Source organism: Panthera uncia (assembly GCF_023721935.1).
Source record: "Panthera uncia isolate 11264 chromosome C1 unlocalized genomic scaffold, Puncia_PCG_1.0 HiC_scaffold_4, whole genome shotgun sequence".
NCBI classification, from domain to species: Eukaryota; Metazoa; Chordata; class Mammalia; order Carnivora; family Felidae; genus Panthera; species Panthera uncia.
Window position 1 is genome coordinate 90,839,185 of NW_026057585.1, and position 27,890 is coordinate 90,867,074.

Consider the following 27,890-nt stretch of genomic DNA (forward strand, 5'->3'; position numbering starts at 1 on the left):
CAAATCCCGAGGGCCCCAGCGAGGGCTGCGCGTGCGCCCCCAACTCTATGGTCCACGGAGGCGGAGCCTGCGGCCCGGTGCATGCCGGGCCGGCGGCGGGCCGGCCCGGGCTCCTATCATGGCGGCGGCGGTAGGGGCGACTCTTTGGCCCTGGCTCTGGGCAGCCCTGCTTGTCCTTTCGGACGCGGTCTACGAAGACCAAGTGGGCAAGTTTGATTGGTGCGTGCGCGTGGGGCCTGTTCGGGAAATCTGTGGCTATTTTCTCAGTACCTATGTGGTTGCTAAAGGGAGGGCCGTTACAGGCAGCAGGATCGGCTGCATAACTTGCCGGGCTCAGTGCAAAATGAAAATGTGGGACCCCGCGTTGAAAAATGAAGAGTTTTGAGATGGCCAGAGCAGAGCATTAAACCAAGCGTGAGGGGCACTTCTAAGCCAGTCCCTGGGTGACAGGTCGCGAGCCCGTGAAGCCGGCCCTGACCTTCAGGCATGCTTGGCTTTGTGGTCAGAGGTCACTGCTCCATCCTCCCCCGTCAGGCCCTGTTTTTGTGACTTAGGTTTCTGATCTACTGGGTGTCGGGGGTCGACAGCCCCTTGGTGAGCTCTCGTTCTTCCGCGACTTGGCGTCTCTTGGGTATGTGAACAGAGGCTTGGGTCAAGACAGGTCCTAAACCGAGTGCCCTTTCTGCTCCCTTCCAGGCAACTTCGACCCTGGGCTCAGAGTAAGACCCGGCAAGCCTCACATCAGCCGGGAGGTGCCATTAACTCATTCATTCACTCGCTTACTCACTCTCGCCCCCTTCCTTAAGGTCCTGGAATTGGTTTGCTTTTATTTGAAACTAAATTTTGCCATTTAAGGGTTGTGCGATTTTGGGAAAGCGACTTAACCGCGCTGTGCCAAGGTTTATCTGTAAAATGGGTTTACTAGTAGTTCATTGTTACCTGCAGTAGTTGTAAGGATGAGTGAGATCATTCCTTTAAATTAGTACAATGCCTGGCTCATTGAATGCAATTAGTGAATGTTACCCGTTATTATTACTGTTCAGGGAACAGTTTATTCTTCAGACCCAGCTTGGATACCTCCTCTTCTGTGCAGTCTTTTCTGTATCAGACACATTGATTCATGTATTTGTTGAGTGCTTGCAATGGGCCAACAGGTGTTCTAGGTGCTGTGGATACAGAGTTAGGAAGGAGCTCAGTCTGGTGGGGCAGATGTATCTGTATGTGACATAAGACAGTGTGACAAAGGCAACTCGAGTCACACTAAAAAGTTTTTTTTTTTTTTAATGCTTTTTTATTTATTTTTGAGAGCAGGAGAGAGGCAGAGTACGAGTAGGGGAGGGGTGGAGAGAGAGGGAAACACAGAATCTGAAGCAGGCTCCAGGCTCTGAGCTGTCGGCACAGAGCCTGATGCGGGGCTGAAACTTGTGAACTGTGAGATCATGAGCTGAAGTCAGAGGCTTAGCCGACTGAGCCACCCAGGTGCCTCTCGAGTCACATTTTTAATGATATGTGGAAATCCTTACAATGTAATATGTGAATATTACATGCGTACGGCGTTTTCATATGTATGTGCCTGCGATATTCCAACTTACCAAATACTAGGTATATGCAATTTACAAATAGAAGAATAAACAGAAAGAAATACGCTAAAACACCAAAAAGTTTATAGTGGTGGTATTTTAAGCATTTAAAATTTTTTTTTTCATTAAGTTTATTTATTTTTGAGACAGAGAGAGACAGAGCATGAACGGGGGAGGGGCAGAGAGAGAGGGAGACACAGAACTGGAAGCAGGCTCCAGGCTCTGAGCCATCAGCCCAGAGCCCGACGCGGGGCTCGAACTCATGGACCGCGAGATCGTGACCTGAGCTGAAGTCGGACGCTTAACCGACTGAGCCACCCAGGCGCCCCAAGCATTTTAAGATTAAAAAATACTTTTACATAGTTTTAATATCTTCTACAACGAGCAGGCATTACTTTTGCAGTTCAAATAAAAGATAGCAATGTATTTTTTTAAGTTTATTCATTTGTTTCGAGAGAGTGTGAGAGAGAACAAGAGCTAGAGTGTGAGTGAGCAATAGGGGAAGGAGCAGAGAGATAGGGGGAGAGAGAGAGAGAATCGCAAGCTTATCTGTGCTGTCAGTTCAGAGCCCGCTGTGGACTCAAACCCACGAACCGTGAGATCATGATCTGTGCCGAAACCAAGAATCAGACGCTTAACTGACTGAGCCACCTGGCACCCCAAAAGATAGCAATGTTTTAGAAGAGAGCTTGGGTATTAGAGTCAGAAGTTCTTAGTTTTGTGTTCTAGATCTGACAGTAACTAGTTGACCTCAATAGACATTAGTTCAGTTATGTGTAAAATGAGAGTAGTCATTTATTACTTGTAAAACCAAACTAGTAACGTTTATCCTATGTACTTCATAAAGCATTTAATAGATATAGCAAGAACTAAGTATGTGAAAATACAAGTAGAAACTGTCAAATGGCACATAGGTCTGTCTATCCGCTCAGTTTCTTTAAAAAAGAAGACGAAACAACGACAACAAAAAACAACCGGACCAAACCACACCACAAGAGAAATTTAGTGCAAATGCCATGTGTGTTTAGTTTGCCAGAGATGAGAGTATTTCTTGCCTAACAGCCATGTGTGGGCACCTCCTGTGTACTTGGTAGTGAGCCATGCAGAGTTAACTATATTCCCTTTATGCTAGAGAACGGTGTTCAAAGTTACGGGATCTATTCCAAGGGAAGTCTGAGTAATGAGTCAAATGGATCGCAAGCATGGAGTGGGCTCGAAAAGGCTGTAGAGAACAGAAGCCTGACCCCATCCATGGAGTTTGGTTGGAAAATCTGCATGATTTTTTTTTTTTTTTCTCCAGAGCTCAGTGAAAATAGAAGGGCAAGTTGGATTGTATGCTTGTGAACAGCAGGCTTTGTGTCTGTTTCCTCATGTGTAATAGGAGCGTCTAGTCCCTCTATTAACGAAGACCGAGAGGACTAATGTTTATTCCAGGGGGGTTTTGGTCAGATGTGTCACTTGAGACAAATATGTGAACTTAAAAGGAAGACTTGCACTTCTTATCTACCAGAGTGTATTCTTTCTCCTTGTTCTGTTTGCTTCTGACTACACTGCATAGAAATCTTGCTTTTGGTCGGATCTCGTTAACAGACATTTCTCCTGTGTCCTGAGATAAGGACCTAAGATGGTGACAACCTCACGTACTGGCACAGTTGTCTTTTCCCTAAATATTTTGTGCAGTGATGATTTTGACCCCTGTCACTGCCCTGTACTCTCTTCCTCAGGAGACAGCAGTATGTTGGGAAGCTCAAGTTTGCCTCCTTGGAATTTTCCCCTGGATCCAAGAAGTTGGTTGTGGCCACAGAAAAGAATGTGATTGCAGCATTAAATTCTCGGACAGGGGAGATCTGTGAGTGACCTGTGTAGGCCATTAGCTTGGGATGGGATGGCTGACCATAGTGAATCCAGAATGGCCTATGGCTTAGGTAGTCTTCCTGGCTGCAACTCAAGTTAGGGACAGGTTGGCCAAAAGATGCATCTCTTACTGCGAGTAAGAGAACTCCTGCGAGTTCTTAAGATACTGCTTCAAAAAACCCGTTCTTTTATTCTGCAGTAAAGGTTTGGATGCCACTCCAATTCCTTATGCTGCTTTCATGGATGTTTTTAGGCACTAAGATTGTGTACATGCAATTTACAATCACTACTTTTCTTGTGGATCACAGAGATTTTGTTTTGTCAATCGTACGTTTAGGGTGGCAGGGGGTATGGGAAGTGAAGAGACTTCAGACTGGGATAAGAGTCGCTCCTCTCAACCCTTCCTCCCCTCCTTACCTAGTGAGTGGGAGGAGACCATTGCCAGTTAGCTGTAATCCTTCTCTCCTTTGAAAAAAAACTGGATACTGCTACGCAAACAAAGAGCTGTTCAGTTCTCTCCTACCTGTCTCCTTGGATGCCTCTCTTTTATAGTTTATAGTAATTTCTGACTCTCATGTTTCTCAGTGTGGCGCCATGTTGACAAGGGCACAGCAGAAGGGGCTGTGGACGCCATGCTGCTCTGTGGACAGGGTAAGCAGAGTCCTGCTTTGTCTCTCTCGTGGTGTTGGCCCCATCTCCCCATTCCTTGGTTCCTTCCTTTGTGCAGGGTTGGCTAAGAAAGGAGAAGGGGTGTTTTCAAAAGGAAAGGACAGGTATCGCAAGTAACTTCCATTTGCGTCCATACATCAGAGGTGCGGCCATTGTGCATAGACTGTCGGAGGAGGCTACAGAGGGCCAGTTGGGGAGATGACTTCACCGTGGTCTTTTCTCTTCCAGATGCAATCACTGTGTCCAATGGAGGCCGGATCATGCGTTCCTGGGAGACTAACATTGGGGGCCTGAATTGGGAGATTACCTTGGACAGTGGCAGGTAGAGGGCAAAGAAGCTGTATTTCACCTAGGCTTGGCGTGAGGCTTTGCTGGAACACAGGTCTGCATGGACAGCAATCCCGGGTCTTTTGGCTTTTTTCCTCACGGACCACCGAAGAGCCAAAGAACATCAAACACCCAGTGTCTTGATGAGTTGAGGTCATGGAACATGTGGTTACTCTGCCAGTGTTTATTGAACCCCCGTAGGCGCAGATTTCTGTGCTAGGTGCAGAGTGTATCCTTGCCCTCGAATGGTGGTCCTCATCTTACCGTGACTTGAGAACTCTGTAATGTCCTAGGTATAAGAATGTCATGTAAACCTCCCAGTGTTTTAATTTTACGTTGCGAGAGCAACTTGGGCTACTGTTACACCTTTGCTGGGGTTGTTTCCGTTCCAGGGTCGTTTGCAGTAGCCTATACCTCTTCTGATAGTAATGTATTTGGCAAACACTTGGCAAGCCCTCCAGACAGCGGGAACACACGTGTGAATGTGAGATCAAGAAACGCACTGTCAGCTGGGGGAGGCAAGCACGTAGCCTTCAGTGGCAGTACTGTGTGAAGGTTGCCACGGTAGAGGGATCACCTGCTTGCTGTGCAGTCCTGGGGGCGGGGTGGGGGGAGCAACCCTTAGGAGGTTCCTGGGGTCTCAGGGGAGCAGAACAGCCGAGTGGTTGGAAATGCAGCTCCTCAAGTCAGCCAAACACAGGCAGAGCCAGTATTGGGGTTCTGATGCGTTTGGCTCCAAGGCCTGTTTTCTCACCTACCAAGCTGCAGTGGTAGTGTTCCAGATCGTCTCCTCTAGTCCAAGGCCCCGGAGGTGCCAGGCCGTGCTCACCCCCGTACCTGTGCTCAGTTTCCAGGCGCTCGGGCTGGTAGGCCTGCAGGCATCAGTGAGGTACATCGCGGTCCTGAAGAAGACCACTCTTGCCCTGCATCATCTCTCCAGTGGGCACCTAAAGTGGGTGGAGCATCTCCCAGAAAGGTAAGGCCACCTTCCCAGCTGGTGATGACTGCCTCGGCCTGCTCTCCACAAGCCCCTGTGTCTCCTTGAGGGTTGAAGCGTTTGTTCTGGCTCAGGCTCACCTTATATTGGCATCACATGGATGGTGTTGGGCTCACTAGATGTAGGCCTGCGCTCCAAGGCCTTGCTACCTCTGGCGTTTCCTTTGCAGTGAGGAGAAAATTCTCAAACTGGGCACTAGAGGCAGTCCGGCAAAGGGAGTGGCTCACTTGCTCCTGGTCATAACACTCTGGGCTTTTTGACTTCTGGTTCAAGTCAGACTAAGCCTTTCTCTCTCTCTTTCTTTCTTTCTTTCTTTTTTTTAATTTTTTTTTTTTAATGTTTGTTTATTTTTGACAGAGAGAGACAGAGCATGAGCGGGGGAGGGGCAGAGAGAGAGGGAAACACAGAATCCCAAGTGGGCTCCAGGCTCTGAGCTGTCAGCACAGAGCCCGACGCGGGGCTCGAACCCACAGACCGTGAGATCATGACCTGAGCCGAAGTCGGACGCTCAACCGAATGAGCCACCCAGGCGCCCCTCTTTCTTTCTTTTTTAATGGTTACTTATTTTTGAGAGAGAGCGTGATCAGGAGAGGGGCAGAGAGAGAGACTGAGAATCCCAAGCAGGCTCCATGTTGTCAGTACAGAGCCCGACACGGGGCTTGAACCCATGAACTGTGAGATCATGACCTGAACTGAAATCAGGAGTCAGTCTCCTAATCACCTGAGCCACCCAAGTGCGTCTTCAGTTGGACTCAGCCTTTCATTCATGTTATGAATCAGAACAACTGAAGAAGAGGCCAGGGTAGGAGCTGGGTGAGGTTTGAGATGGTTTCCAGAAGTCCTAGATGTGGAAAGCTGGGAGAGATTAGGAGGCAGGGAGGAAAGGAAAAGATTGGCTTAGACCTGTGGCCATTTTCAGAGTGTAAAACTCAAGTTCCTATGTGGCCAAGTGCATGGCATCCTGGAGCAAAGGAGGGCCAAAGGGGCTTGCCGGCAGCTGCAGTGTGCCTGGCTGGCCTCCAGGGGGCAGCCTTACCCAGCAGATTGGCGCCCTATAGGAATGCCTGGGGGTGCCATTCCTACTTTTAAGAAGAGCTAGAAATCTGATTTTTACATGTAAAGTCTCAGTTCCTTTTTTTTTTTTATGGTTTATTCCTGTTTGAGAGAGACAGAGTGCAAACGGGGGAGGGGCAGAGAGAGAGGGAGACACAGAGTCTGAAGCAGGCTCTAGGCTCTGAGCTGTCAGCACAGAACCCCATGTGGGGCTCGAACTTGGAATGGCAAGATTGTGACCTGAACCGAAGTCAGACGCTTAACTGACTGAGCCACCCAGGCGCCCCTGTAAAGTCTCAGTTCTAAATATTGACGACTATTTAAAAAACAAACAAACAAACAAACAAACAAAACAAAACTGTGAGCCAAACAAAACCTACTTGGGGACTGCTAGTTTGTGACTTCTGGCTAAGGACTTGACTGATTTTATTTTATTTTATTTTATTTTATTTTATTTTATTTTTTAAGAATGTTTATTTTTGAGAGAGAGAGATACAGAGTGTGAGTGGGGAAGGGGCAGAAAGAGAGGGAGACACAGAATCTGAAGTAGGCTCCAGGCCCTGAGCTGTCAGCACGGAGCCCATTGCGGGGCTCGAACTCACAAACCAGGTCGGGCAAGTCCAAGTCGGGCACTTAACCGACTGAGCCACCCAGGTGCCCCAGGACCTGACTGATTTTAGAGGACCCCTGAGATGGGCCTGTCCCACAGCTGAAGCTGTTGCTCCTTGCTTTTTTTCTTCTGTCTCTTAGTGACAGCATCCATTACCAGATGATGTATTCCTACGGTTCTGGGGTGGTGTGGGCCCTCGGAGTCGTTCCCTTCAGCCACGTGAACATTGTCAAGTTTAACGTGGAAGATGGAGAGATTGTTCAGCAGGTATGGTCAAGGCATCGGCTTGAAGAGCCTTGTGGATTGTGGAGGGGAATAGATGGAGCCCTTCTTTGCATCCAGGACCAGAGAACTTGGCCGGGAAGATGCAGAAGCCATTCGTGGTCCCTGATTCTGGTCACTTGGGACTCTTTTCTTCTCATCCAGTGTTTGTTTAAAGCCCTCACATTTGCACGCGGTGCTCTACTGGGGCAGCTGAAAATTACATAGGTTGCTTTCATTGCCTGTGAGTTTCTTAGAAGATGATACCGTGAGATAGCGAGGAAACCACATTTGATAAATATAGTGGAGAAATGCTTACCTGAAGTATCAGGTCTTAAAGACGACTGGGTATGTTTTTCCAGTGACCAGAAACAAAATCCTGATTTTCTCCAACTTTGGAGCTCTTGAGAGGTTGGGAGGGATGGGAAGAAGTCCTTTAGAGCCAGCCATGAAGAACCTTTGAGCTTAGCCCCCCGTGAGATTGGTGGTGACATTGCTGATGAGCCGAGAGGGAAATGTAAAAATTCTCACGAACCTCTCACTAGGCTATCTTTCCTGTAGGTCAGGGTTTCAACCCCCTGGCTTCAGAGTCTCACCGGAGCCTGTGGTGTGGTGGATGAGGCTGTGCTGGTGTGTCCTGATCCGAGCTCACGGTCCCTCCAGACCTTGGCCCTGGAGACGGAGTGGGAGTTGAGACAGATCCCACTGCAGGTGAGAGGTAGTGCTACGGCCCTCTGGCCCAAGGCCTTGGCTTTGCCGCTTAGAAAAGTCTTTCTCCTGGTGATGCTGCTTCCTTCCTGAGCCTTGGCAGTTGCTGGGAAAAGGTCGGGCTTCTGGCTGACCTGGTGTGAGGGGAAATGGGCCACTCTTCTCTTTGGGGAACCTGAATGGGAGCTTCCGGAGCCACATGCCATGGCCTAGTTACTTTCACTGGCAAAGTGGGGCAGGGGAAGCAGGCCTGGGATGGATCAGTGGATCGGTGACTTGCCTGCGTTTAGCCCTAATCCTCTTTCTTCTTGCCCTTCAGTCTCTTGACTTGGAATTTGCAAGTGGGTTCCAGCCCCGGGTCCTGCCCACGCAGCCCAACCCGGTGGATCCTTCTCGGGCCCAGTTCTTCCTGCAGTTGTCTCCGAGTCACTATGCTCTGCTGCACTATCGTCACGGGGTCCTGAGTCTGCTCAAGAACTTCCCACAGGTAACCGCAGGCAGCATAGGATTCAGGCGAATCTAGCCAAGTCACGAAGCTAGAAAACCCTGCCTCTGAATCTGTAGATGTTTCCTCCGGGTCCAGACATCTCTGTGTGTGCTTTGAGAGGGGTTAGCCTTAGAGCAGAAATGGAACACTTTTTTTCTGAGAGTCACAAAGAATGTTGAGAGTAAAACTAGGGCCTTCCTCTGAGTCTGCAGCAGGGTGGGGATGTTAATTCGAGCTTCCGTGTAGATACTAATAACAGCATGAGATTTATGACTGGCCTGTGCCTGTGTTGGAGGTACGGGGAAAGGCTTATGTGCAGCTATGGACGCACCTGGGGCCTTCGTCTGTTCTCATGTGCCCTGGCTGCTGTGCTCCAAAGTGAGGAGCACTTTTAGCCTCAAGGCCTAGGGGACCTCCCTGTAGAGGTGCTCCTCTGTAAGGCCACTGGCTGGTACGGGCCCCATTTAGGAAGTGGCACTTTGCTTTATTCCCAGGCTGCCCTAGTGAGCTTTGCCACCACTGGGGAGAAGACGGTGGCTGCGGTCATGACCTGTCGGAGCGAAGTGGTGAGTATTGAGAGTAGCATCTCCTCCTATCTACCAGGAGCCCTGAGAGCCAAAAGTCGGGGCGGTTGGAATGCAGGGGGCAGGAAGCCGTTGAGAAATAAGTTCTCGCTGGTTCTACAGAACTTTCTGCACACCCCCTTGTCCCCGGGAATGAACCCTAATATTACAACCTCACTTTTCCCCTGGGGCTGCTAAGGGCTGCACAGGCTCTCTGGGCAAGAGTCAGGAGTGAGGTTTGTCTTCTCCAGGGGCTGAGACGACACAGAAGTGAGAGCTTCGTTTTGGTGCCTGGGGAGTGACCCTTTGGCTAAATTTTCTCCTTCTGTCCTTCTCTTCTCCCCCGCAGAAACCTAGCAGTTCTGAAGATGGGTCACTGGGGAGTTTTTCGGAGAAGTCTAGTCCTCAGGTACAGTGTGGCATTGAGTACCAGCATTGGGCATCTGGCATCGTGCCAGACCTAGAGACAGGGGCGGCCCTCCAGGGAAGCTGGGAGCAGCTGAGGCTTGGAGCGGGTCTCCCGGAGCCCTCAGCCTCACATGGGGTTCGCCACGTTCTGTAAATGAAATCCGGTTTCTCTGGATCCTCTTTAGTTGGGAATTTGGAAGGAGAGACCCTAGAATCTGTTCTTAAGCACTTTTTCCCCTGGCGCTCAATTTCCCTGTCTCTTCTGGGGTCCTGGCTGGTATTGCCAAGTGGTAGTCTGTGCATCTGCATCGGGGCAGAGTGTGGGACCCTGGGTGGCACGCTTGTTGCTGCGTCCCCCGTCCCCGAAGCTCCTCTGGAGAGCTCTGTGGCCCTACCTCTGGGAAGTCTGCTGCGCCGCACCGACTTCCTTCTGCAACAAGTACAGCAGTCGTAGTTCTGTTTGTTGACTCAGGTACCTTACTTCCGTCTCAGGATTAAGCTTTCTTTTTTGCTTTTGTTTTCCTTTGCGTGTATTTCCTCTTTTGGCCTGGTCCCCTTCTAGGGTGGTTCGCCCCAATTCTTGGACGTCCTCTGTGGGGCTTTGCTTTGGGGGATCTCTCGAGTTAACCCGTGCCGTCCGTACCCACAGGACTCACTGGCGTGCTTCAACCAGACCTACGCCATCAATCTCTACTTAGTGGAAACGGGTCGGCGGCTGCTGGACACCACCATCACCTTCAGCCTGGAACAGAATGGCACTCGGCCAGAGCGGGTGAGTTGGGGCCTTGGTCTTGCTCTGTCCTGTGAGCCTCTCACCGTGAGCCTCGCTTCCTCAGGGCCAGCTCGCAGCCTGGGGCCCTGGATTAGGGCTCTCCGGACACGGGTTCTAGTTCTTCCTGAGCAGCCGACCTGTTGCAAGTCCCTGTGAATCACAGCAGAGGCAGGTGTCATTTATGCCAAGCGGTGAGCGTGCCAGGCGCTGTGCTGAGCTTTTCATAAACGCACTAATCGACTGGACCCCGCCTGTCACCAGCCTTGTGAAGTGGCTCTACTACCCTCATTTTACCAGTGAAACTGGGCCTGGTGAGATTCAGGATGCCACCCAGAGTCACGGAGCTAGTAAGGGGTCACCGGTGCCACAGCCTGCACTTGCGGTTGTCGCCCCGCATTGCCACTCTGCGCGTTCAGGGTGTTCTTCAGCCTGTCTGGGGCCGTGGCTTCTTCGTCTCCAAAATGGAACGTCTGATCTGAGCCTTCTGCTCGCTTTGCGGGGGATTGGAGCACGAGGAATGACGCGGCGCCCGGGAAGCACGCAGGTTCCTCCTTGGGGAGGTCCGAGCTGCAGCCTAGCACCCCTGCGCCGGCTCCGACGAGTTCACGTTACCTCGTGGGGGGTCTGAGTGGTAGCCGTATTGTTTACGCAGCGAATAACACCGTGAGCCGGGCCTCTAACCGCTCCCTGTGCCTCGGCCTTGGGGGTCTGGTGCTCGGAGGCGTGCGGATGCTCGCCGACTGCGTGGTTCTCACTCTGCCCACAGCTCTACATCCAGGTGTTCTTGAAGAAGGATGACTCCGTGGGCTACCGGGCCCTGGTGCAGACGGAGGACCACCTGGTGCTGTTTCTGCAGCAGCTGGGTGAGCAGACCTCCTTCGGCCCTCTTCTTTTTCTTCAGGCCTGCCCAGATGTCTAGTCAGACTCTATTTTGGGGTCTGTGGACCGGCTGCCGGCAAAGATTCCAGCGGAGTGTAGCCTGAATGTTTTTTAGAGCCATACGTCACCTGCTTTTGAGTAATCCCTTAGCATGCTAGGGTGGGGTATGGAACTCCCCTTACTTGAGCTGCTGAATCCCCCCCTCCCCCGCTGCTTCTCCGTCTCCCGCAGGGGCTGCTGGAATCCCTGAGCCACGGAGAAGAGTGCGTTCAGGCGATGGGGGAGGCGGGCTTGGCTTTTGTAACCGGGGTTTCCGTAGCAGGGAAGGTGGTGCTGTGGGGCCGGGAGGAGTCGCTGGCGGAGGTGGTGTGCCTGGAGACGGTGGATCTGCCCCTGACTGGCGCGCAGGCTGAGCTGGAAGGCGAATTTGGCAAGAAGGCGGGTAGGCACGGAGGCCGGGACAGCAGGGCTGCTGGAGGGGCCGCCCCGGGAATGGGTTTGGCAGTTAGACCACAAGAGACGCTGGCTCGTGGCCTCCCCGGCTTCCTGGGCACAGTCGTTTTGCCAGTCTGTGTGGACCTAGCTCTGTGACCAGTCTCCGGGGCGTTTGTGGCCATGGGATTTAGGTAACCGTTCTTTCTGAAGGAGTCTCTTGTGCATCCCTCTGTGGCGAGATCCTGAGGGAAAGGAAGCTTGACTCAGTAGAATGATAGCTACTGTTGCCTCGGTACCTCGGTTCTCCAGGCACCGTGTCAGGCATCCCCAAACCCCAGCCACATCTTTCTGGAGAGGTGTGACTGGGCGGGTGCGGTTGTCGTGGTGACTGGCGGTGCCCTCTGACGCCGGCCAGTCCCAAGCCGCAGGCTGGACTTGGTTCACTCCCCTCTGGTCAGTCCTGCCTCCCGCCTCTCCCTCCCTCCCCTCACCTCACTCCGCAGCTGGTGTTTCCTCGGCCTCCTCTGGGCCGGGCACCCCGGTAGGCATTGTGGATTTTCTTGAGCTGAGGATTAATTTGACTTTACTATTCATTTCTGCTGCCCGGATCCAGCAATTCAAGGTAAAATCTGCTTCCTGCTGCCCTGTTGCTCGTTCCCTGCTCGCGTGGCTAGCTTTTGGTTGGTTCTTTGTTTGTCCTGGCCGGCATCGATGAGGTGCCTACCGTGTGTGCATGGACCGCTGGGGCTGTGACTTGTCCCGTTGGCTCTCCTCTTCCTTGAGCTGAGGTTGCTGCAAAGTAGGATATGCAAAGGCACTACTTTTCAGTGAACGCTCGCCGGGCACCCCGCATGGTGTGAAGTCCTGTGTGTATATCCTGTGGTCTAATCTTCCCAGTAGCCCAGCAGACGACAGGTGGTTTTACAGATGAGGAGCCAGAGGTCAGAGGTTATGTACAGGGGTCACCCAGCTAATAAGTAGTAGAGCTGGGATTTTAATTCAGGCGACACCAGAGACTGTGCTCTTTATTCACACTGGCTGGCTCCGATGGCCACGTTGACCCTCCAGAGGAGACTCGAGGGTGGCATCCTCAGTCACGGGGTGGGGTGGAGTGAGTGATAGCTCTGGGGGTCAGTCATCACTTGGTCTGTCGGGAATAGGTTAAATAGCTGACGGGGTGGGAACGAAGCAGTGGGTAATGGGAGTACCTGTCCACAGTGCACCTGCCTCTGAGTCCTGCACCCCGATACTCTCCCCTCTTGCGGCTTTGTCGCGGCACCCAGAAGCTTTCCTCTGGCCATTCTGGATGCGGGCCGTGGCCGAGACATGCCAGCATGGCTACAGCCTGCGTGGCTGACCCCTGACCTCCTAGTTAGTCTCCTCTCCCAAGATTCCAGGAGGTGGAGTACTGTGAGCCAGGAAAGCAGGTTTTGGAAGTTCCTGCATGGCTGTACCTGAGCGTGAGATGGGCAGCTTCAGACAAAGGACTGCCCGTTAGACTTGCAGCCTGGCGTGTGATGACTTGAATGCCCCACAGGAGCGGGAGAGACCCCTCGCCAAGAGAAGCCCCTTGCTGGCAACACCTAGTCCGATGAGGAGGGAGCCTCAGTTGTGTTACCTTTTCCTTGACACCAGACGGCTTGCTGGGAATGTTCCTGAAACGCCTCTCGTCGCAGCTCATCCTGCTGCAGGCATGGACCTCCCACCTCTGGAAGATGTTCTACGACGCTCGGAAGCCCCGAAGCCAGATTAAGAATGAGGTCAACATTGACACCCTAGCCAGAGACGAATTTAACCTCCAGAAGATGATGGTGATGGTGACGGCCTCAGGCAAGGTGAGGGCGTTTGAAGCCCCGGCTACCCAAACCTTCTGAGGCTCTGCGAGTGGGAAGCAAAAAGCCTCTGGTAGGGGACAGGGCCAGCTCTAGTCTCCCAGGATAGGGTCGGTTCTTCGGCTTGTCTCTCTAGTAGCGAGCCAGTTATTTGTTTATCTTGCAGCTTTTTGGCATCGAGAGCAGCTCTGGCACCATCCTGTGGAAACAGTATCTCCCCAACGTCAAGCCAGACTCCTCCTTTAAACTGATGGTCCAGAGAACTACCGCCCATTTCCCCCACCCCCCGCAGTGCACCCTTCTGGTAAAGGACAAGGTGAGGCTGTCCTCCTCGGATTTGAGCCAAAGTAGGTGTGGCTTTTCAGTGTTTTGCAAGCCGAATTTCTCCGGGGCCTTTGGAATGCTGGGATAGCTAGGGACGGGTGTTCAGGGGTTAGGCAGCTGTTTGCCTGAGTGGTGGGAGCATCCTGGACCGATGGGGGGGCGGTTGGCTCTGGAGGAGGTGTGACGTCACCAGACCTGGAACGAGCCAGCTCTCCTCGTTCCCAGGGACACAGGCCACCGGTTTCTCTTTAGACGAGGGAGAGCAGGACACAAGCTGTTTCTCTCTGCCTCCCAGAATTAGCTGGATTTTTGTGGATTCACTCTATGTCCTTAGAAAGGCGGTTTGGTAGACACTGCCGAATCGGTCGGTGCCTGACCGTTTTGTTTGTTCCTCAGCATGTCCGGTGCTTGGTTAACTTTGCAGCCACAGGCAGTTTACCTGTTTCCCTTCTGACACGCTAGCCTCCAGGACCGTTCCCGCTGAGGCAGGACTTGATTTTGCACAGAGGGAATCCACCCAGAGGGCACTGGGGAGGCTGTCACAGCTGAGCTGAGGTCCCAGCTCTCCAGATGTACCCTTAGCGTTTGCCTTCTTTTCCGGTTGGTGGAGTCTGACTGTTTGCTTGACCATTTCAGGAGACGGGAATGAGCTCGCTGTATGTCTTCAATCCCATTTTCGGGAAGTGGAGTCAGGTGGCCCCCCCGGTGCTGAAACGCCCCATCTTGCAGTCTTTGCTTCTCCCCATCATGGATCAAGACTACGCCAAGGTGCTGCTGTTGATCGATGATGAGTACAAGGTGCGAGACTTTCGAGTGGCCGGAGGGCATCCAGGAGGGTCAGATGTGGGGGGAGGTGTGTGGTCGGAGCTGGTCAAAGCAGCCAGCACGTGTGTGGGCTTGAGGGGCGTCTCTGAGCCACCCGATGGCTCTTCCTGCACCTGAGAAAACTCGGGCTCTCAGCAAAAGTAGACTTACGCCCCACGTCGGGTCAGTGGACTTCAACTCTTTTAAGATTTGCTATTTTATTCTTAAGGCTCTTTTTGGAGGTGAACAGTAATGAGTCTTGAGAAACTGTATGGAGAGTCCTTTTCCTTTAATTCCTTCCTTGGGCTGTCTGGGGTTTTCAAGGTCACGGCGTTCCCAGCCACTCGGAATGTCTTGCGACAGCTCCATGAGCTCGCCCCTTCCATCTTCTTCTATTTGGTGGATGCAGAACAGGGACGGCTATGTGGATATCGACTTCGAAAGGTAGGGAAGGCGCCTCGTGGCAGGACCTTTTGGGGAGGAGTAAGGGTGTCCCTCGGATGTTCCGCCAAGAAGTGGATCATAGCATATGCATTCTGTTGTAGACGTATCAGCATAATCCCGATGTCTGATTCGCGGTCATTTTCATACTGAGCAGCTGCTATGTGGCAGACGAGGGTCTAGGTGCTGTGGAAAGAGGGGTGCCCGATACATGAAGTCTGCCCTCGTGGAGGTTTTTTTTTTAATTTTTAAGTTTATTTTGAGAGCGAGAGAGAAAGTGGGGGAGGGGCAGAGAGAATCCCAGGCAGGCTCTGGGACGTGAACTCCTGTACCACAAGATCATGACCTGGGCCAAAGTCGGACGCTTAACCGACTGAGCCACCCAAGTGCTCCTCCCCTGGGGAGTTTTTATTCCATGTTCTTTTTCTATAGCAGAGAGAAGGGGTGTTGTCCATCCTTGAGCGGGTGGGAGGTGGGAACCCGGGTTGAGTAATGAGTCGTACTTTCTGTATGAGGATGATGTTATTGACCCACTCCTGATGGAATGTGTGCTTTGAGTTTTATTTTTAGATATGAGATTGATTTGTTCTAATGCTGACATACTTGAGCCCCGCACTAGCAAACAGTCTAGACACTGGCTCTGGGGTCCAGCTCTGAGGTTCACAAGGGGCTGACTTTGGCCTCGTTAGTAGGGCTGTGGACAGAAGGGATTTGTGGACTCACCAGAGGCCCTCCATCCTGTCCTGCAGGGTCTTTTGAGAGGCAATACGGTGTAGAGCTTAAGGGCTTGGATCCAGCTGTCTGAGTGAAGCCAAGCTCTATCACTTGTTAACTTTGTAACCTCGGGCTTATGACTTCTCCAACCCTCTGTTTTCTCATCTGTGAAATAAGATGATTGTAGGATCTACCCCCATAAGGTTGTAAATCACATGAAGGTGTAAATCACATGAAGTAATGTCCGGCACATGATAAATGCCATCTAAGTTTTAGCTGCTGTTGTCCTAAAAATGTTAAAGAAAAAAAAAAGTGTCCTTTCCTGACGTTTTGTAGCAGCCGATCTTTACAGAAACAGCACAGGAACGGTCTCCCTGGAAAACATCTTTTTTAGTCTCGTGGGTGAAAAAAAATTGTCCCTTCAAGTTGATAAAAAGGGGACCTTGAAAGAGATGGTTCTTTGTGGTAGAGGGGAGCAAACTCATGGGTGTCATGATCAGTGGAGTCCTAAGGACATATGGGAGGAAACAGTAGCCAAAGGAGGACAAAGGACACTAAGCTTACGTGGGAAATAAGCCAACTGCAGTCTTGGGTCGTTGACCTCCAGGTGAGCGTACTGGCGACCTTACCCCCTGGGGAGGTTTTCGTGCATTCAAATGGCTTCACAGGAGCCGGTGGCGGTGCAGCTTGATTTGCTCTTAATACAAATTTTATTTCAAAAAAAAAACAAACTTAAGTTACGCATGTTGTAAATATTGATCCAGAAGCACACAGAACATGAGCAGACCTCTGCAGATGGAGTGTGTGTCAGTAGTTGGCCGTGCATCCTCCCTTGTCCTTTCTGTGCATTTGTAAATACTGGAGTCATGGTGGTATGGACCACAGAATGTGTGGGGTTCATATTCAGGTTTTCTTACTTAGTGGAATTTGTGAAATTTCTTCCTTTTATTTAGTATGTTTTCTACCTCATTATTTTGTTAAATCCATTGTTTGTCAATGTACGGTATTGAGAAAATGCAGAACCATGAGGTTACGGCTCGCTCGTTCACAAGAGGAACGCGGTTGTGTACATGGCCCTCAGATCGGGAAGCAGCATATGGCACCGGGACCCTGGGGGGCTCTTGTGTCCCTTTCTTTTTTTTTAAATGTTTATTTACTTTTGAGAGAGAGAGAGAGAGAGAGAGAGAGCGAGAGCGAGAGAGCGCGCGTGAGCTGGGGAGGGGCAGAGAAAGAGAGGGAGACACAGAATCTGAAGCAGGGTCCAGGCTCTGAGCTATCAGCACAGAGTCTGACGCGGGGCTCGAACTCCCAAACTGCGAGATCATGACCTGAGTCAAAGTTGGACGCTTAACTAACTGAGCCACCCAGGTGCCCTTCTTGTGTCCCTTTCTAGTCTCTCTCCCTGCCAACCCCCCGCCCCCAAGGCTCCACATATATGCAGTATGGATGTATACTAATGTATTTAGCTGCTTGGGTGGTTCAGTCAGTTTTTTAAGCATCTGACTCTTGATTTTGGGTCAGGTCATGATCTCACGGTTTGTGGGTTCAAGCCCCATGTCTGGGTCTGTGCTGACAGCACGGAACCTGCTTGGAATTCTCTCTCTCCCTCTCTCTCTCTCCCCCTCCCCCGTTCATTCTCTCTTTCTCAAGTAAATAGTTAAAAAAAATGTTTTTAACTATAAAGCTATATGTATTGGTTTTCTTTGACTATAAAGAACATTTCCTTGTATGGAACCAGAAAAGACCCCGAATAGCCAAAGCAATCTTGAAAAAGAAAACCAAAGCAGGAGGCATCACAATCCCGGACTTCAAGCTATACTACAAAGCTGTAATCATCAAGACAGTATGGTACTGGCACAAGAACAGACACTCAGATCAATGGAACAGAATAGAGAACCCAGAAATGGACCCACAAATGTATAGCCAACTAGTCTTTGACAAAACAGGAAAAAAGAGCCAATGGAATAAAGACAGTCTCTTCAGCAAGTGGTGCTGGGAAAACTGGACAGCAACATACAGAAGAATGAACTTGGACCACTTTCTTACACCACACACAAAAATAAACTCAAAATGGATGAAAGACCTCAATGTAAGACAGGAAGCCATCAAAATCCTTGAGGAGAAAGCAGGCAAAAACCTCTTTGATCTTGGCCGCAGCAACTTCTTATTCAGCACGTCTCCGGAGGCAAGGGAAACAAAAGCAAAAATGAACTACTGGGACCTCATCAAAATAAAAAGCTTTTGCACAGCGAAGGAAACAATCAGCAAAGCTAAAAGGCAACCACAGAATGGGAGAATATATTTGCAAATGACATATCAGATAAAGGGTTAGTATCCAAAATCTATAAAGAACATAGCAAACTCAACACCCAAAAATAATCCAGTGAAGAAATGGGCAAAAGACATGAATAGACACTTCTCCAAAGAAGACATCCAGATGGCCAATCGACACATGAAAAAATGCTCAACATCACTCATCATCAGGGAAATACAAATCAAAACCACCATGAGATATGCTTTTACACCTGTCAGAATGGCTAACATTAACAACTCAGGCAACAACAGATGTTGGCAAGGACGCGGAGAAAGAGGATCTCTTTTGCATTGTCGGTGGGAATGCAAGCTGGTGCAGCCCCTCTGGAAAACAGTATGGAGGTTCCTCAAAAAACTAAAAATAGAACTACCCTACAACCCAGCAATTGCACTACTAGGCATTTATCCACGGGATACAGGTGTGCTGTTTTGAAGGGACACATGCACCCCCATGTTTATAGCCGCACTATCAACAATAGCCAAAGTATGGAAAGAGCCCAAATGTCCGCTGACGGATGAATGGATAAAGAAGATGTGGTATCTGTATACAATGGAGTATTACTTGGCAATCAAAAAGAATGAAATATTGCCATTTGCAACTACGTGGATGGAACTGGAGGGCATTATGCTAAGTGAAATTAGAGAGAGACAAAAATCATGTGACTTCACTTACATGAGGACTTTAAGAGACAAAACAGATGAACATAAGGGAAGGGAAACAAAAATAATATAAAAACAGGGAGGGGGACAAAACAGAAGAGACTCAAATATGGAGAACAAACTGAGGGTTCCTGGAGGGATTGTGGGGGGGGGGATGGGCTAAAGGGGTAAGCGTCACTAAGGAATCTACTCCTGAAATCATTGTTGGACTATACACTAACTAATTTGGATGTAAATTAAAAAAAAACAAAAACTGTGTACACACACACACACCAAAAACCAAAAAAAAACCAAAAAATATTTCCTGTAATGTTTCAGGGTCCCTGCCAGCTTAGTAATTTACTGCTGGCCTCAGATACAGGAATCTTTTTTTTTTTTTTTAATGTTACTTAATTTTGAGAGAGAGCGTGCACGCATGAGCAAGCAGGGGAGGGGCAGAGAGAGAGGAAGACATGGAATCCGAAGTGGGCTCCAGGCTCTGATCTGTCAGCACAGAGCCCAAAGTGGGGCTCCAACTATGAAGAGTACGATGATGGCCTGAGCCAAAGTCAGACGCTTAACCAACTGAGCCACTTAGGCACCCCTAGGAATCTTCACCTTCAGTAATAAAGTGGTAAACTTTCTTTGGATATTTCTTACTCAAACAGTGAGATACCATGGAATATTCCTCTCCTTTCTTACTAGCTTTAGTATCTTTCTGAACCAAACCGAGAGTTCCAAAACTCCTGCACAAACTAGATCCTTATTACTGTTTTCTTAGGAGCTCTGATCTCCATTTCTTCCAGCACAGAGGCCCCAAATAGAGGAGTATGGGACGTATCTGGCTACAGCTCTTGTGGGTCTAAGTGTGCTCTCCAGTTTATTTATTTATTTATTTTTAAAAATTTTTTTAACGTTTATTTTTGAGACAGACAGAGAGAGACAGAGCATGAACAGGGGAGGAGCAGAGAGAGAGGGAGACACAGAATCTGAAACAGGCTCCAGGCTCTGAGCTGTCAGCACAGAGCCCGATGCGGGGCTCGAACTCACGGACCGTGAGATCATGACCTGAGCCGAAGTCGGATGCTTAACCGACCGAGCCACCCAGGCGCCCCTCTTTTTTTTCTTTTTTTTTTTTTAAGTGCTCTCCAGTTTATAAGTGCTGGTTCTCTTGCCCTGGCCCTAGGATCTTACCACTGAGCTAAGCTGGGAGCTGACTATTCCCCCAGAAGTACAGCGCATCGTCAAGGTGAAGGGGAAGCGCAGCAGCGAGCACGTTCATTCCCAGGGCCGCGTGATGGGGGACCGCAGTGTGCTCTATAAGGTACGGTTCAGCAGTCTGGTGTCAAGTAGAGGGGCAGTGGCTTGGATTCTGGCTCTAGGATTTGGCAGATACTTGACCTTGAGTGAGTCATTTCATTCCTTTGAGCCTTAATTTATTGTCTGTAAAACGAGTATAACATACCCTGTTCCTAGGGTTGTTGTGTGATCACACGAATGCTCACGTGTAGCATAGTGCCTGGCGCGTGGCCGCTACCCACTAGAGGTTAGCTGTTGTTACTAGTGGTAGCGCTGATAGAACTTTCTGGGGTTGAGCCTTAGCTGATCCATTAGAAACCCCACCTCTGTGGTCCGACACTAGTTAGTGGGGAAGGGAGGGAGACGGAGAGGTGGCCAGTGGGCTGCAGCACCTCGGGGAGAGAATGCAGTCCTTGTAGTAGTGGTCATTGGTTACACCCTCTGCAGAGTGGGGGGTTGAGTTGGAGGAGGAGATGGGATAGAACAGGGTAGCACGACCCGGGAGCCTTGACGAGCAGGCTGCTTTCCCCAGGCGTGAGGCCGTGCCGCAGAGTGTAGGCCTGCTGGGCTGTCCACGTACAGACTTAGCTCTGCCGCAGGCTAACTTCTGTCCTGGGTAATTTGGGTAGGCTCCCCGAAGGTCTGTTTTCAAGAATATACTGGAGATAAGAGCACCTACGTCACAGGATTGTCTTGAAGATTGACGATAACACAGACCGTGGTTAGTGTACTGCTGTGTAATTAATGCTATTGGAGCCATTGATCTGAAATCTTTATTGATGGGTGCCTTCCACGTGGCTGCAGTCAGTTTGACTTATTCAGAACAACCAAAATAACAAATTCTAAGGTACGTTTGACTTGTACTAGAGAAAAATACATTCACTATGTGATTTACCTTTATGAGGTGAAATTTACTAGAGTACTTGTGTTTTTCTGTGTTGAAAAAGTAGAGTAGATTGAAAAAAAAAAGAATAGATTCATATTCATCACACACATTGTTTAGTTTAGTCTTTTTTCAATAAGCCTTTTGTTTTGGCCTAATGTTAGATTTACAGGGAAGCTGCAAAGACCATGCATCGAATTTGCTTATTCACCCCTTACCTGGTTTCTCCTGGGAGACTGTGGTACATCTGTCTGAACTCAGAAACCGGCATTGGTGCAAGACTGTTAACTAAACTCCAGACTTCCTTCAGGCTTCACCAGGTTTTTCGCTGAGGTCCCTCTCTGCCGCAGGCCCCAGCCCCAGACCCCATGCTCCACATAGTGGTCCTGTTTCTCTAGTCTCCTCCGCTCTGTTCCGTTTTTCAGTCTCTCTTTGTTTCTCATGATCTTGGTGGATTTGAAGAGTACTGGGCAGGTGTTTTGTAGGCAGTTTTTGTTTGATGTTTTTCTCACGGTTAGACTTTGGTTGGGGTTTAGAAGGAATATCACAGAGGGGAAGCTGTACTTTTTTCTTTCTTTCTTTCTCTTTCTTTCTTTCTTTCTTTCTTTCTTTCCTCTTTCTTTCTTTCTTTCTTTCTTTGTTTGTTTCTTTCTTTCTTTCTTTCTTTCTTTCTTTCTTTCATTTTTTTTTGAGTGCTATGAGGATGCCAGGTACTTTTTTAGATTCTGGGATACGTTAGTGAACAGAATAGACAAAATTGAGGCTGTTATATATTCCGGAGAGGCCAATAATGAAAATAAATAGATAAGTTTACAGCAAATTAGAGGTTGATTACAGAAAAATGTGAAACTGAGAAGAAGGAATGGAGAGCTGGGATTGGAAGGGGGTGCAATTTAAAATAGGAATGTTAGGAGGGCCTCACTGAGATGGTGACACCTAAGTGAAACTTGGACGGAAGGAGGAAGGGACAGTGTGTGATAGCAGGGGAAGAACCTTCTAGACGGGAAGGCCAGAGTGGGCCTGGAGTGTTCCAGAAATGGCAAGGATGGTGTGATTGGAATGGGGTAAGTGAGGAAAGTCCAGGCTGCTGAGGTCGGAGGGTGGCAGGTGGCGGGGCATACTACAGCTGCCACTCTGGCCTTTAGGCCACGTGAGATGGAATGCCAGTGGGGAGTTGGGAACACAAATGTGACGTAAACGACCAAGATGAAGGGCTCGCTCAGCCTGCTGTGTTGAGACCAGAGGGCCGAGGGAGAGAGCAGGCAGACCGCGTAGGCTGTTGTAGTAACCCCAGGGATGTGGTGGCGGCTTGACCAGGGTCAGTGGGGTGTGAGGAGGGACCAGATTCCAGGTGTGTCTTTAGGTAGAGCCAGTGGGATATGCTGATGGATGGGATGCTTGGGTCTGTGCTGGAGAGAGAGAAGGGGGAGTCCAGGATGGCTTGGAGGTCTCCGGTCTTAGACCCTGACGCAGGGGGAGGCCCACGGGGAGCAGGCTTTAGGCAGGGGCAGGACAGGAGTTCCCTTTGGGGCGTGTCAGGTGTGAGATGGGACATTTAGGAAGAGATACTGAGATGGCAGCCTGTCAAAGCCTGGAATTCGGGGAGAGTCTGACATAGATACGCAGCCTTGGCCATTGCCAGCTCCTGTGGGTGACGTGACCATGACAGCGAGCATAGACGAGGTCCAGGAGCCCGAAGAGATGAGGACTCCGCAGAATAGACTGAGAAGGAGGGGTCCGTGGGGTGGAGGAGAAGCAGGGGGGCACGTGTCACGGACACTAGGCGGAGAAGGTGTTTCCAGAAGGGGTGACCGCCCTGTGTCACATTGTACCAGCAGGTCAGGGAAGACCAGAGCAGACTCGGCCATTGGCTTAGTGGTAGGGAGGGCAGTGGTGGAGAGAAACAGCGTCGCTGCAATGATGACTTAGGTCCGTGAGTGGGCAGACCTGTATCTTGAGTTAACCATTTGGTGTGTCTGTGACGTGAGCAGGTTGCGTAACTGACTACCTTGAGCCTTTCCTCGCCTACCAAATGTGGAGAGCCACAGCTCCACCGCAGGTTTATGGGATTCAGTGAGGCGATGTAGGCCAAGCACCCGGTGTGGCACGCGGCACCCAGGGACTCTGATCCAGTGCAGGGAAGACGAACTCCAATAGGAAGCTCTTCTGACCAGGAGGTCTGGTTTCTCCTCCAGGCTGGCAGGCTCCAGGTCTCCCGCACTGCCCAGGGCTCACAGCAGAGTGGAGCTCGTGATTTGCCATCGTGGTTCTGAAGGACCTCTTCTCTCCTTCTCCCCAGAGCCTGAACCCCAACCTGCTGGCCGTGGTGACGGAGAGCACAGACATACACCACGAGCGCACCTTCATCGGCATCTTCCTCGTTGATGGTGTCACCGGGCGCATCATCCACTCCTCCGTGCAGAGGAAAGCCAAGGGCCCCGTCCACATTGTGCACTCCGAGAACTGGGTGGTGGTAAGGAGGGGCAGATCTACAGGTGTCACTACCAGGGACGTGACACAGTCAAGAGCGCGTGGCTGGTCTCCCCGTGTCTCGAATCCTTTCATCGCCTCTTGTTGCAACCAGTGGCTGCTTTGTGTTTTTGTAGGATCCAAACCCCTGGATGGCAGTTGAGACAGGCTCAGAAATTAGACCACCTGGGGCTGATGCCAGCCCTGCCTTTTCCTGACTGTATAACCTTGAACTAGTTATTTGAGCCAGTGTGTTGCATCATTTGTGAAGTAGAGAGAGCAGAGTGTCCTGTGGCCTAGGTTGGGACGACGCCTGCCACGTAATAAGCGCTCAAACGCTAACTTGCTGTTCTGCTTTCTGAGTATCTTGAAAACCCCTTTTGTCTTATGGTGCACTTTGGATAAAACTAGATAAAACTACCCTGAAAGTTAGTAAACTTGGCAGCAAGGAAGAAAAGTGGGGTGCTGGGTGGTTTCTTTCCTCCCTGGACGTGTAGCTCGTCGGAAAGCTGGCTTCCTGTGGAAGTTCCCCTTTCCCGCCGAGCCAGCAGCCGCGTCCCAAGCTGCCCTCTCTTCTCTCTGCAGTACCAGTACTGGAACACCAAGGCCCGGCGTAACGAGTTTACCGCGCTGGAGCTCTACGAGGGCACCGAGCAGTACAACGCCACCGCCTTCAGCTCCCTGGACCGTCCCCAGCTGCCCCAGGTCCTCCAGCAGTCCTACATCTTCCCCTCCTCCATCAGTGCCATGGAAGCCACCATCACCGAGCGGGGCATCACCAGCCGGCACCTGCTCAGTGAGTGACCAGGGGAGGGTATCCGGGGTGGCGGGGTTTCCGTAGGGCGTCACACTGAAGGACACGGTTGGAGACGCGACACTGGCACACCCTGTTTGACCACCGTAGGGGAGGTTACTGAGGAGGGCTTTGTTTCAGCCGAGAAAGTTCCTTAGTCTGGCTTTGTCACCTGTAAGAGACGGCACGACTCATTTCTGATGAGCCACGTCACTTCTCTGTCAGGCATTTTCACCTCACCCAGCAAATTGAGCCCTAATGTCATGTCTGTGCTGATACTGCGGAAACCCGCAGGGGTTAGGGTCTCCTTCTGTGTCTGGGTGCGGGACTTAGTGACAGCTTAGCAGGCTGCTTGGTCTGCTGGATTTTACTAGAGATGTCAGGGACTCTCAGCTCCGACAGGCACTTGGATCACTAGTTTATTCTCAAATCTGTGGGTTTCCCAGATTTGGTCCCTCCATCCTGTAACCAGCAGGCTCTCCTGTGGCCTGCAGCGACATGCACACACCTGGTGTTCTGGTGTTCGGCCAGCGGCGGGGACGCCCGCTTTGTTGGGGCGGCTGTCACTGGAGGGAAAGGAGAGGGCTGAAGAGATCAAGTGGCCTTCTGCGCTCTTCTCTCTCATCATACCCATTTCTTGATTCTAGAACTTGATTTCCTGAGGTCTCAGGATGATGTGTGAAGAAACCAGTATCTTCAAAAGTGGGAACCTTCATTCAGACCCATGTGTATTCTTGAATTACTGTTTTTGGCCACTTAAGGGCACTTCAGTGACCCAATTTTTGGTTTGAAACTATCTTAAATTTCTGTGATAATGACATTTTTGTGACTAGCCCCGATTTGGGATTGGATCACTGTGTGAACATTTACTTCTGTTGACTTGTTTCTGTGTAGTTGGGCTACCTTCCGGAGCAATTCTTTCCCTTCCTAAGGCCTTGCTGGATCCCCGCCGTCCTGAGATCCCAACAGAACAAAGCAGGTGAGACCTTGCAGGTGGTGCTGAAGGCTCTGACCCTGAGAATGTGACCTATCGAACAAACCTGGTCCTTGGCCTGCTGTCTGCCGTTCTGCTGTGCTTGGGGCTGGGGTCATAGCCGTGAACAAATCCAACAAAACTCTCTGCCCTCATGGAGCTTAACATTCTGGTGGAGGAGGTTAAATGAGATAAGCAAGAGAAATGATGTTGTGTTAGGTACTTGTAAATGCTACGGAGAGAAAATAAAAAAGGGACTGGGGCTATGAAGGGCTGGGGAGGGGTACCTGGGGGTGAAATTTGAGAGGGTGGCCTGGGAAAGCCGCTCTGGAAAGGTGACTGTGGAGTGAAGCCTCGGAGGAGGTCAGAAGCCAGCCTGTGGATGTAAGGGAAGACTTCCAGGCAGGGGGCAGCCAGTGCCTGTGCCCTGAGATCATGGCTGGTGAGCCAGAGGCAGGGAAGAGGCCACAGTGGCCGCAGCAGCTAGCAGGGATGGGGGGACACTAGGAAGTGAGCTCAGGGAGGCCATGGGGGTTGGGTTATGTGGGGAAGTCAAAAGCTTGGCATTGTTAGTAGTCATTTTTTGTGTTGACCGCCATCATCTCTGCATATTTCTCCACCTCTGTCCCGAATCCTCTTCACTTAGGGGTGTGGGGAAGAGGGAGCAGGAAAAGGGGAACAGGGGGAAAGGGGGTGTTGGTTTGGAGAGAGGGGCGGCTGAAGCTGGGGAGACACGTGGGAGGATCCTAGGGTTTTCCAAGGAGAACGGACCGAGTCACTGTGGAGCAAAGAGCAGGAATTGGCCTAGTGTGGCTCTGTGGGTGAGTTTTAGAGTGGCCCTGACTTTCCTCCTCTAGGGTGAAGTTGCATTCTGTTGTTTTCTTAGATTTAGAACGAGGTAGGAATCCAGATCTTACTCTCCACACAGGTTTCTTTCTTGTAGCCCTTGCTGACATTCAGCTGCTAAATTTTTAACTACGTGATGCAAGTAGATGTTGAAGGAAGATCTGAGGCTAGATATGTGGCCTGGAAACCTCCTGGGACTCAAAAAGGGCATCCAAGAGATCCCCTTGCAGGAGTTTTGAATGCCAGTCCTGGCTGATGTTTTGCAGAGAGGAGAACCTAATCCCGTACTCTCCAGACGTGCAGATACACGCAGAGCGATTCATTAACTACAACCAGACGGTTTCTCGAATGCGAGGGATTTACACGGCTCCCTCAGGCCTGGAGTCCACTTGTTTGGTGAGTAGAGCCCACAGCCGCTGTGTGTGATCGCTGCTTTTCGGTTCACCCCAGAAGACAGCTGAGGATTCCATATCTTTTCTTACCAGAGTTTGAGGTCATGGTGGACCGCTGGCCACCTTTCTTACGTATTTCTCGCTCCTTTTGCCTTCTAGGTTGTGGCCTACGGCTTGGACATTTACCAAACTCGAGTCTACCCATCCAAGCAGTTTGACGTCCTGAAGGACGACTATGACTACGTGCTAATCAGCAGTGTCCTCTTTGGCCTGGTGTTTGCCACCATGATCACTAAGAGACTGGCACAAGTGAAACTCCTGAATCGGGCCTGGCGGTAAAGACCCAAGACCCACTGCCAGAGAACAGAGAGCCGAGGGCTGAGAGGGTCAGACAGGAAGCTGGAGTGTGACAGGCTAGGGGAGGATGTGTGTTGGGTGTTCGTGTCAGCGGAGTCGTGGGGAAGAAGAGGGACTCTTGTGGAGACTCCTTCCGGGACACGTCTGCTGCGGTGTTGGTGGCGCACGGAGGCTGAACTCACACGTTGTCTCAGCCGAGAATCTCAAAGCATCTCGACGGACTTGCCCTCAACGTCTGAAGGCTATCGCCCTGTTTCCTTTTTTTGCCCACTCGTGAATGTTGTTGTTTCGAAGACCCCCAACAGATTTTTCTCTTTTGTGAGGCCTGCCTAACTTGATTGTGGTTTGCCTCTTGTGTTTCCCAGACCTGTCCAGAGATCTTTCTGCTTCCCGGCCTCATGCTTCAAAGTCCAGAGGGCACTCTTACTGATAACTCCACCTCGCAGGTGCTTTTGCTGTTTTACGTCGAGGAAGAAGATCCAGGCTTAGTTGAGGCTTAAAGACTGATCCCGCTTCTCATGGACTTTCTCCAAAGAGTTGAGGAATCTATATATGGTGTCAAAACTCACTTTAACTGAGCCCCTTGTTTGGAGGCTGTCATTCATCAGGGTGGGCCACCCTGTCCTTGATTCAGTTCATCAAAGTCGAGTGCGAAATAGTGTCCTGGTTTGTTGGGTCCGTGCTTTTCACCTAAGTTGTGTGCAAGCTGAGGCCTTTTTTAATCCTACTGAATTGTGTCAACCTGCAAGAGATTTTCAAGGAGGAGACAATCTACCATTTCGTGGTACCTGCTAACCTCTCGTTTCACCCCCAGGCTGTAGTCCTCTTCTGACCTAGAGGAAGTTGTCCTGTTCAAGAACCTCATTATTTATTTTTACTTTTAGATATAAATTAATGAGTGCCTCACCGTGTTTCTCCTAAAGTGAGTAGATTTTAAATGTTACTGTTGTAACCTTTGCAGCTTTAAAAGAGGGGAGAGTGGGGGTAGGGGAAGGAAATGGGCATTTTGTGGATGAAGCATTGCTGATTGGTTGGGCTGTTGTCTCTGCTACGAATGGAAGAAGTCCTAAGAGTTTCCTTTGTTCACGGATCTGGGAACGATGGAGTTTTTCTTACTGTGGAAATGACATGTGCAGAGGAGACCATCTGTAGCCTTGCGGGCAGAGCGGTATGCTTGGGTGTCTGAATAAAGTGAATGGTGAACGGCA

At 50.5% G+C, this 27,890-nt stretch overlaps 1 protein-coding gene across 2 annotated transcripts; it reads left to right on the forward strand.

The window, feature by feature from the left end:
• Positions 1–92: 92 nt before the first annotated feature.
• EMC1 (ER membrane protein complex subunit 1) lies at positions 93–27,890 on the forward strand. 2 transcript variants are annotated; one of them, XM_049617954.1, is made up of 23 exons: positions 93–219; positions 3,305–3,429; positions 4,020–4,085; positions 4,332–4,425; positions 5,278–5,406; positions 7,231–7,357; positions 7,913–8,062; positions 8,379–8,546; positions 9,041–9,112; positions 9,459–9,518; positions 10,167–10,289; positions 11,056–11,152; positions 11,488–11,610; positions 13,239–13,438; positions 13,602–13,751; positions 14,396–14,557; positions 14,888–15,007; positions 19,857–19,994; positions 23,152–23,325; positions 23,907–24,117; positions 25,009–25,093; positions 26,200–26,329; positions 26,485–27,890. In XM_049617954.1, the coding sequence occupies exons 1-23, from the start codon at positions 119–121 to the stop codon at positions 26,662–26,664; spliced, it is 2,985 nt and encodes a 994-aa protein (XP_049473911.1). In that variant the 5' UTR covers positions 93–118; the 3' UTR covers positions 26,665–27,890. The 2 variants fall into 2 exon arrangements, with proteins under 2 accessions (XP_049473911.1, XP_049473913.1); XM_049617956.1 differs by having other exon boundaries at positions 11,491–11,610.